The 10769-nt window shown below is 48.3% G+C and overlaps 1 protein-coding gene and 1 non-coding gene across 2 annotated transcripts in view; both read left to right on the forward strand.

The window, feature by feature from the left end:
* Nucleotides 1–3896: 3896 nt before the first annotated feature.
* Nucleotides 3897–4000, forward strand: LOC115068060. Its single transcript, XR_003847446.1, has one exon. It is a non-coding gene; the product is annotated as a U6 spliceosomal RNA (small nuclear RNA).
* Nucleotides 4001–5915: 1915 nt separating this feature from the next.
* The window catches only part of LOC103752074 (ETS translocation variant 3-like protein), a 4989-nt gene continuing 135 nt past the window's right edge, over nucleotides 5916–10769 (forward strand). Inside the window, exons 1-4 of the mRNA XM_008855737.2 lie at nucleotides 5916–5982; nucleotides 6063–6300; nucleotides 6522–6711; nucleotides 7117–7201. Of these exons, the coding sequence (XP_008853959.2) occupies nucleotides 5922–5982; nucleotides 6063–6300; nucleotides 6522–6711; nucleotides 7117–7201 (574 nt within the window). The 5' untranslated portion in view covers nucleotides 5916–5921. The remainder of the gene's footprint in view (nucleotides 5983–6062; nucleotides 6301–6521; nucleotides 6712–7116; nucleotides 7202–10769) is intronic.

Genomic DNA, 10769 nt, shown 5'->3' on the forward strand with positions numbered 1-10769 from the left:
TCTGCATGTGTCTTTGTGTCTCTGTGTATGTGTCTCTGTCCCTGTGTCTCTGTGTGTGTTTTTGTGTCTCTGTGTATGTATCTGTGTCTCTGTATGTGTCTGAGTGTGTCTCTGTCTGTGTCTTTGTGCATCTGTGTCTGCCTGTGTACACGTCTGTGTCTCTGTGTGTGCATGTATCTCTGTGTCTCTGTGTATGTGTCTCTGTCCCTGTGTCTCTGTGTGTCTGTGTCTGTGTGTTTGTCTGGGTCTCTGTCTCTATGTGTCTGTATCTGTGTGCTTGTCTGTGTGTATCTCTGTGTCTACATGCATCTCTTTCTGTGTGCTCCCATCTCTCTTACACCCTGCCCATTAAACTAGCTGTCCTCTGGCTTCCTGGAGTCACTGCTGAAATTCTTTCTGGCAAAGAGCCCACATGGCAGGCTTGGTTGGACAATCCCCTTGGGGCCTAGGGTCTCCTGCCAGCCTTGCCTCTCTGCTTAGAGAGTTTCATCCTCAGCTTTTCTGCCCTCAGAGCTAGAGTCAGACAGACCTGTTCCTATCCAGCTCTACCACTTGACCAGGATCTTGAGCAAGTCTCTTAATCTTCTTGAGCCTCTGTTTCCTCAGCTTGCAAAATGTAGCCAATATTCACCTCAAAAGGTTATTATGAAGGGGACTGGAGAGATGGCTCAGCGGTTAAGAACACTGGTTGTTCTTGCAGAAGACTGGGGTTTGAATCCCAGCACACACATGGCAGCTGACAGCTCTCCATAACTCCAGCCCCGGGTGATCTCTGACCTCTGCTGGCATTGCACGACACAGGTGCGTTTACCTACATGCAGGCAATACATGCATACACATAAAATAAAAATAATAAATAAAAAAATGTTATTATGAAGAATCAATGAAATAACAGGAAAGAAAGAGTGGTAGCCAGTCCTCAGCCCAAGGGGCTGGATTCACATTAACTACAAACGAGGTACAGTCTGCTTTGGAGGTTTTTGTTGGCACCATACCCTAGCTTAAAACTAGTAAGTTGTTTGTTGTTTTCATTGTTATCTACATGGCTTTTTAAAAATAATGACCTAGAACCTACATGTGTTGTAATGAACGCTTATACTGGCCAGGTGTTTAAGGTTATTAGTAATCAGAGTGATGGGGACAATGGTAGTGATAATTGCTTGCTGCTACGGCCCTGCCAGAAGCACAAAGTGCTTTAGAGAAACCACAGTAATCATTCCAGATTGGACTATGATCCTCTTTGATTTATGGGTCCCAATACTCACCCTCTAAGGACACACATTAATCCTGTTGTGGGTGCTGCAGGACTGCAGGGGCTGCACATAGCCAGCAGTTAGAACGTGGTCAAGTTTTGTGTGTGCAGCCCAGAGAGGGCCAAAGCTGGACAGAGAGAACAAGTCAGAGGACACAGAGTGAGATGCTCCAGCTGGGGCATCCTCCAGCAATGCGTGGATTAAAGTGACACACAAAGAGACCAGCAAGATGCCTCAGTGGGTAAAGCCCTTTCCCCACAAGCCTAGAGACCTGAGTTAGATCCCTGGAACCCACATAAGGTGGAAGAAAAGAACTGATTTCACAAAGGTATCCTTTGATTTCCACATGTGTACACCACACACACACACACACACACACACACACACGCACGCGTGCGCGCGTGTGCGCGCAATAATAATTTTTAAAATTTAAATGGGACACAAGGAATTAAGATTAAGTGACAAAAGCAGTTGTCAGACATAGAGGAAGAACTGAAAGTGCTTCTCTGAGGGTCCCCCAGTGTCAGCTCAAAGCCTCAGGCAGGAAATGAAGGACTTGTAGGAGACGGCAGGAGCTCCACTAAGGCTTTCCACACCCAGCACTGGAAAGCTGCTTGTGGACCTGTGAGTGGCTCCCAAACACGGGCCGTCTGGGGTGGAAGCTACTGCATCCAGAGCCAGCTAGGACCTTCCTCCTGATACCATTCTGCTTTTTGCTTGGGTTTCTGGGAAGTGTATGTTGTGTTTTGTCTTTTGTTTTGCTCACTGAGGCAGGGTCTTGTGTTGGCCTTGGACTCTTGACCCTCCTGCCTCCACCTATGAAGTGTTGGGCTCACAGTCCTGCACCACCACCACCACCATTTTGTCTTTTTTTTCAGGGTAGAGAAGGAGGTGTCAAGAGCTTGTGTTCATGGCTAAATCTTATAAACTTTTTTCTTTCTTTTTTTTTTTTGTCTTTTTTTTTTTTTTTTGTCTTTTTGAGACAGGGTCTCCCTGTAGCCCCAGCTGTCCTGGAACTCACTATGTAGACCAGGCTGGCCTCGAACTCACAGAGATCCGCTTGCCTCTGCCTCCCAAGTGCTGGGACTACAGGCACGCACCACCACGCCTGGCCATCTTTTTCTTTTTATTCACAAAAGGTATTGGTGGGGAGTGTTTGCTCCTCTCTCATCGTAGGCAGGAACTTAGGACCCCACATGTACCCAGTTCCAGGGTCCCCACACCATCCAAGACTCTGGATTCCCTTCTTTTATAGGGCCTTACTCTGTAGCTCAGGCTGTTCTGGAACTCACTATGTAGCCCAGACTGGCTTTGTCCTGTAATGACTAGCCTACCTCTGCTTCCTAAGGGCTGGGATTGACATGTGCACCATGACCAACTAGAATCACAGACCTTGGTTTGAGGTCCTGCCTCCCCATCTCTCACTTAACAAAGGATCTGGTGGAAGCTACATAACCCCACTCGGTCTCCAGGGCTTTTTTCTGTGCTCCAGAGGCTCTTTTTTATTGGTTTATTTTTATTTTATATGTACATATGTTTTGTCTGCATGAATGTAAGTACACCTGTGCAATGTCCACAGAGGTCAGAAGAGGGCATCAGATCCCCCGGAAGTGGAGTTACAGATGGTTGTTAGCCACCATGTGGCTGTTGAGAACCAAGCCCCAGTCCTCTCTGCAAGAGCAGTCAGAGCTTTATTTTTTTTAAAAAAAAATTTTTATTTATTTAATGTATATGGGTGTTTTGCCTGCAAGTATGTAAGTGTACCGTGTCATGCAATGCCCTTGGAGGCCAGAAGAGGGTTTAGATCCCTTGGAGCTAGAGTTACAGGTGATTGTTAGCTACCATGTAGCTGCTGGCAACCAAACCCAGGTCCTCTGTAAAATGATACTCAAAATATAGTCCATAGATAAGCCACAACAGCTCAGAGCATGCTGGACATGCAGTATCACAGGTCCCCCAAGTCCACCTACATTAAAATCTACCTTTTGAAGAGACTTCAGATGATTTTCAGGCTCATTAAAGTTAAGAAGGGCTGCCACAGACGACGCATTTTTGAAGCCTTAGGGCAGCGCAGCGTTGGTTCTGTGCGGCCGGTGTCTTCTCTGACATGGTAGAAGGCTGCTATGGAACGATGTTCATGTGCTCTCTAGACCTGAACACCCACTAAATTCTAGCTGAGAGAAATGCTTCACTCATGCTGATCTCACCAGCATGGGAGTCCCGGACCTGAGAGGAGGTTCCCCAAGGACAGGCTCCACATCCTGCCGCACCCCCCGCCCTCTCCGTCTCCAGTCCTCCTGCACACCATTCACATTCCTTTAGTGACAGTGGAAGCCAGCCTCTTGCACCAGCATCCTCTCTTGAATCCAGGCTTGCCCCAATGCTTTTTCTCCTCCTTTAGCCTGCAGCAGGCAAGTCTGTCTCACTGGGGCTCATTCCAAAAGCCTTCCTGACTCCCCAGTTGAGAACCAGCAAGATTCCCATCTTCCTTGCCCATGTTTCATTAATTCACCAGATAGCTACTGAGCATCTGTGAGTACAAGGCATGGTGTCAAGGATGGGGTCCCAGGTGCCAGTACTGAACACAACAGCCAGGGTTCCTGAGCTCCGAGGGGACCACAGCTACTAAGAATGGACTGCTGAGTGCTCACTTCGACACCACATATGCTAAAATTGGAGCTATACAGAGATTATCATGCTCAATACACAAGGATGGCATGCAAATTCATCAAGATTCCATGTTCTTTGCACTTAGCCCCCTTTTGCCCCACCTCCTGTCCCTGGTGCCCACCTTCAACCAGCCCAGCCTCCTGAGAGGTAGATCTTGATGGTCCCAGGGCTATCTGTGATTCAGACTCCCTTTTCTATGAGGTGCCACCCAAGAAGAGCATCTATGATGTGTAGGTCAGCCATCCTCAGGACCTGACTGCCCCAGTCTAGCTGTGATCCTGGTACAGCCTGGGACGTGCCCAGGGCATGGGTGGCTTCTCCCTTCTCCCACAGACATGGGACTAGGGGCTAGAAGAGCATTCACAACTGCCACAGCTTTGAAACACCAGCACAGCCTTGGTGAAAACACACAGCTTTATTGGGCCATGCCAGAAAGAGTTGTGGCCCAGTTGGGTCCAATCCTGACCCTGACCAGTCATGCCTCTGCCTCCATAGCCCAACTAAGTCCAACCCTCACTCTGGTCAGTCCTGGCTTTACCTCCCTGGCACCATTAACAAGCAAAGCGCTGCCTGTTGGCCTTTCTTGGTCACAACTTCTCACGGCACACCTATATCCAAATCTGTCACTGTCCCTCTCTGGCTGTCACTGTCCCTCTCTGGCTCCAGGCCATGGGAGGGAGAGAGAGCTTAAAGGCAAGTCCAGCTTCAAGTCCTGTCCCTCAACTATCTGGGAAGGAGTAACATCTTTGGGGGAAAGGGTTAAGAAAGAAAGACTGGGACTGGAGAGATGGCTCAGTGGTTAAGAGCACTGGCTGCTCTTGCAGAGGACCCAGATTTGGTTCCTATCACCCATATGACAGCTAACAATCATCTGTAGCTCCAGTTTCAGATAATCTTATACCCTCTTATGGCCTCCATGAATTTGCACACATGTGGTATACTTACATACATGCAAGGAAAACACTCATACCCAAAATAAAAATAAATCAAAAAAAATTTTTTAAAGAAAGACTGGATCCTACATAGTTCAGGGGTGATGGAAGTGAGGGAGGTAACAGTAAAAAAAAAAAAAAAAAGTTACAGCAAGCTAGGCGTGGTGGCGCATGCCTTTAATCCCAGCACTCGGGAGGCAGAAGCAGGCAGATCTCTGTAAGTTCAAGGCCAGCCTGGTCTACATAGTGAGTTCCAGGACAGCTGGGGCTACAGGGAGACCCTGTCTCAAAAAGAACAGCAACAACAGCAAAAAAAAAGTTACAGCAAAAAAAAAAAGACACTATTGATAAGTCATTAGTATTCACTTATTCTGTCAGTAATCATTTACTGGATACGTATGTACATGGCACTTGGGCTCATTGTTGAAAACAACACGGAAATCCCCACTCATCTCAAATGTGAAATTGTTCTAAAGTTACCATTGTCTGGGGCCAGATGTGGTACACATGCCTGTAATCCCAGCACTTAGGAGATGGAAGCAGGAGGATCAGGAGTTCAAGGTCAATCTCATTTAAATAGTGAGCAAGATTCAGCCTCAGCTATATGAGGCTCTGTCTCAAAACAAAAAAAAAAACAAAAAAAAAGTTACCAGTATGTATACATGCCATCACCCTTCTACTTATGGTTTAGAAAAAAATAATTCCAATTTCTCTTGTCTTCTTTCTTCTTTTCTAGAAATTCTGCTAAGCCCTAAGGACAGCCTGCTTTCTCTAAATCCCCCATCAGGGGTCAGGATGGAGGACTCTTTGCCTCTCCTTCAGTGGAAGTGGCTCAAACCCCAAACCCCCCACCCTCAGGTCAGGGGCCTCTGAGCAGTAAGGAGATCCACACAGAAGCCAGGCCTGCCCTGTGTACAAGGAAACTCCTACCTCAGCTTCCCTTTTCTGTCTTAGATTCTTTTCTTCTTCCTTCCTCACCCCCATTCCTTCCCTCTTTCCCTTGATCTCAGGCAGTGACCATTTCTCCTGAGGCCCAGACTCAACCCTCTCTTGCCTACCGTAGACTATGCACTGCAGCTGCTTGGCAGATGGCATCCTGGCCACCTCTGGCAACTACTGTATCTCAGGTGAGCCTCCTCCCTGTGCTCTTGAAGCTGACTTGTGCAGGGAGCAGCAGGTGGCCCTCACATTCCCTTCCTCACCCTAGGTCTGGCCTTTCCTGACTGGGCCTATAAAACCGAGTCATCACCAGGCTCCCGGCAGATCCAGCTGTGGCACTTCATCCTGGAACTGCTGCAGAAGGAAGAGTTCCGCCATGTCATCGCCTGGCAGCAGGGAGAGTATGGGGAGTTTGTCATCAAGGATCCAGATGAGGTGGCTCGCCTCTGGGGCCGCAGGAAATGTAAACCTCAGATGAACTATGACAAGCTGAGCAGGGCTCTCAGGTGAGAAGAGATGGCCAGTGGTAGAAGAGGCAGAGTTCAAAGAAAAGGGCTGTGGTTTCTGGCTTTCCGGGCTGCAGCCCACTACTACAGGCCTTAGGACATGTCTTTACTTCTGGGTAGATGTCTGGTGTGCTCCAGGAACTACAGGGCTGATGGAGGAGACACAGAGTCTCCTCCCTCCTCACACGGTCAACTCTCTATTCTTGACCTCAATTCTCTAGATATTACTACAATAAGCGAATCCTGCACAAGACCAAAGGCAAGAGGTTTACCTACAAGTTCAACTTCAGCAAGCTCACTGTGGTCAATTATCCTCTGTGGGAAGTGCAGACACCACCTGCCTTTCACCTGCTGCTGGGGGGCCCTGCCCTGTGTCAGCCAGCCTTGATGCCTGTGGCTATGCAGAATGAGGTAAGCAGAAAGCTGACCCCTGTCCTCAGAGCCTCTAGAGAACCTGCTCTCCAGACCTGCTCCCCCTCAGAGACCTGCTGACCTCCATTGTTTTCCTAGTCACTGAGTACTCCAAGAGCAAGGAATCTAACAGTCATTGTGATACACACCACCTGTGCATGTAAGCAAGGGTGGCTTCTGTGCTAGGCATAATCTTTTAATGACAGATCAGAGGGTAAGGGCAAGGGGCTCAGGAGAGGGTCCAGGGCATCTGAAGTGGTAGGTAGCCCATGGCAGTCACTGATTGTTTAAGAACCAGTGTGGGAACATTTCACCATTTTAACAACTGTGTGACAGTTCCAATGTGTTCTAGAGGACCAGATGCCAGGGAGAGCCCACCCCACCCAAGTCCTCCTCTCCCCTCAGCTCCTACACAGCATGCTGTTCACCCACCAGGCCACAGAAGAGCAGCTGGCTGGACAAAGGATCCTCCCGGGGCCAGCAGAAGCCTCTGGGGAAAAGAGGGAGAGCAGCAGCTTTGACTGTGAATGTTTTGGATAGGATCGTCAGAAATCTTAACGAAAAGAGGAGGCCTCCCAAGGTTGAGCATGTGGCGGAGCAGGCGTGAGACAGGGGGTGTCCATTCAATCAACGCTTAGCAATTCCGCTTATTTACTAGGTATGGAGGCTCAGACAGGAAAGATGAACCCTGAGAAGCTTAGAGCCTGGTAGAAAGTAGAGATGGGAGGACTGCCAGCAACTGCAGGTACTGGCAGGGCACAGACAAGGATTTTCAGGATGGAAAGAAGGTAGAAAAAGATGCCCTACGGTGGGAGAGGGGAAGCTGTGAGCAACCGTGGCAAATTTGGAAGACTGCCACCGTTAGTGTGAGCCAAGTGATGCGGAAAGGATGAAGGAGATGTGAGAGCTGGGCTGTCAGGCCATCAGGCATCCAGGTCTAGAAGGCCTCAGAAACCACAGGAAGAGACTGGGCTTTGCTCTCAGAGCAAAGAAAGAAGGAATAAGAGAGATGTTTAGATTTTTCAGTATTTTTTATTTGTTTTTGTGGTGTAGGAGATGGAACCCAGGGCCTACATATCCCAGGCAAGCATTCTACCAACCAAGCCACACCCCCAGTCCTTAGATTTTCATTTTATAAAGACCAAAAAGAAATTACAGAAGGTTCCAAACTGACAATGGTTTGACTGAGGATTTCTGCATACAGAGGCAACTGCATTCCATGAGAGCAGCCATACCTAGAATTTTGAAATTTGGTCCTTCCACTGGCTATCAGCAAGGGGCACTGAAAGCTGCTCCTCTGTCATCCACACATCACGAGGTAAACACCTGACACTGCACAGAACACTACACTGCTAGGCTGCCTTATTCTCTATGCTAGGTATGTTCAACATATCTTTGACGGGGTATTTTCAAATTCACAATGGGTTTATCATAATACGTGGGTTTAATACAATAGGCACAGAAGCCTATTGTAAGTCAATCTTTACACAGGCTGAGTGTGGCTGGAATTAGAGGCAGAACAAGGCTTACTTTAGGAGTCTTTTGTAGAAAAGCCATGAAGACCATTAGGACCATGGGGTAAAGAAGACAGCACAGCTGAAGAGAGATGGGCAGATGAAGCTCACGCTCCTTCATTTCTTCTTTCATCAGATGTTTAGTGACCTTCTATTTGATGTACCAGGCATAGTCCCAGGGTCTGGAAATTTCAACGTGAGCAACATTGCTTTTATCAGGCTGTGGGTAAGAGGCTTATAGGCAACTACCAATAGACACCCAATTATAACTGTTACCTGCCACAAGACGGGAAGTCAAAGGAACTGAGGGTATCAGGGAAGATTTCTTGACAAAGTGACATTTGAGCTGTCATCCAAAGTGTGTATGGGTGTCAAGTGAGCTTAGAGGAAGCCAATGGAGCACAGTAAGTAGGAGAGCAGATGTGTCAAAGCCTGGGATAGCAAGAGGAACTGGGACTAAGCCATGGTGATGGCATTCTGTGACGAAGTAAGAGAAGAGGGTAAGTGTAGGCAGATACAAACAGCTTTCATAGTAAGTAGGTCGCGCGTAGTGTGGAAAGATTCAACCCAGCTGTCTTGTGCAGAGGCCCAAGGATTACCTCCCCCAACACACTTCAGGCAGTTTCATGGATCAGGACCATTCACTTTGGGAGGCTCAGAGAATATGGCTGAGGCCGTGGGTACAGGGCAGTTAGGATAACAGTCTGGCATCCTGTTCCTCTACTCTACCCCACCCCTCCCAGCTCCAGGGTGTTATGGGAAACTATGAGCACCCTTTGGGAAACTATGAGCCCCAGCTTGGACTGGGATGTTTTTCACAACCCGGATTTCTTTGAACACACACACACACACACACACACACACACACACACACACACACACACACACACATTTTCCCTGTGCTTGAGTCCTGAAGGGCTTGACGATTTTAGGTGAGCAGGGGGCTAGTAGCAGTGACATGCCATGCTTCTGGACTTGGGTTCCACTGCCAGTCTCACTTTCACAGTCACTCAGAGCATGTGGTGCCAAGCAAGGGTGCCTCTGCTAGACAGAGGAGCCCAGGGATGCTCGGCCAGGTACTCCTGAGATGACTGTAAAATATCTCCTCTGGGTGCATAGGAAAAGGACACTGCCTTGACCCCAGGAGTTCCCAGGGATACAACCCTTCTGTGGAACAACAGCCCCCACCTCATTGAAGGGCCCTAGGAGGATACTGGTCCCCAGAGAGAGAACACTCTGGCAGGAGTCCACACATTCTCTTATGGAGAATCACTGTGGTTATTTTCTCCCTTCATGGGTCTTACTTAAGAAATATTCATAGCTGATAAACTGCATTATTAAATAATGCCTAATCTGCTTTCCTAATTTTTATTGACTATACCCAACCCATGTGATCCTGTTGCTCTTTCAGTTAAATGATGTGGCCTTGCTCAAAATGTAGTGTTTCATTGAGGCTTGCTGAAGTAAAGAACATGGTGTGGAGCTCTGTCTGGCCATCTCCAGGAACCCCAGGCTAAGTAACCCCCTGCAGAGTCCTGGTGGATGGGAAGGGTAAAGAAGGTTTGGATAGAAAGGAAGCAAGGCTTTTTGGAGGAAGAGAACTACGGGCCTCGTGTCAGAAGAAGAAGGCTGGGGATCCCTCACATGTCCCTGGGCCTCATAGCTATGAACTCTGCAGGCCCCTAACAGATGATCTTAGCAGGTACCACTTGATCCAAGGGAGGAGATTATGGATGAAGAGACAGAAGCCTTCATATTTAAGTGACAAGCATGGCTGGCTACAATTTGGAGCCTTTGAGCAGGAGTGGGTTCACTGAGTTACGGCATGGAATATTCATTCATTCTTTTAACACGTTTTTATAAAGAACTTAATCTGTACCAAGGTAGACTGGATTCAGGGGAGAATAAAACAGATACAGTTCCTGCCCCTGTAGAGTTCGGAACACAGACCTTACAGAAATAAGCACAAACCTGACTGCAGGATTCTAGCAGAGCCAAGCACCACAGGAAAGGCCCAGGGGGAGCGGGGTGCTCCCACAGGCTGGCAGAGTCTCGGGAAGTTCCCCTAGGGCATCTATGATGAACAAGACCAGAAAAGAAAAAGGGAGGGAGGTGAGGAGAGATCAAAGAAGAAGAAGGTGAAGGGGTGGGAGGTGTGATGGTAGAGGGGGACTTCGAAGCAAGAGGGAGAAACAAAGCCACAGATATAGCTCCATTGGTAGAGTACTTTCCCAGCATATAGCAAACCTGGGTTTGATCCCAGCACCACATAAACCAGGAGTGGTGGAGCATGCCTGCAATCTCAGCACTTAGGAGGTAGGTCAGGAGGATCAAAGCTCTCTCCAGCTACACTGAATTTAAGGCCAGCCTGGGTTACACGAGACCCTGCCTCAGAGAAGGAACGGAAGGGAGGGGAGGAGAGAAAAAAGGAGAAGGTGAAGGAAGGGAAGGAGAGGGAATGGGATGTGAGGAGCATCTCCTACAGGGGTGTCCTCCTTAGTCTCTCTCTCTCTCTCTCTCTCTCTCTCTCTCTCTCTCTCTCTC

The sequence above is a fragment of the Nannospalax galili genome, unplaced genomic scaffold, assembly GCF_000622305.1.
Source record: "Nannospalax galili isolate Female #2095 unplaced genomic scaffold, S.galili_v1.0 scaffold591, whole genome shotgun sequence".
Classification (NCBI taxonomy): Eukaryota; Metazoa; Chordata; class Mammalia; order Rodentia; family Spalacidae; genus Nannospalax; species Nannospalax galili.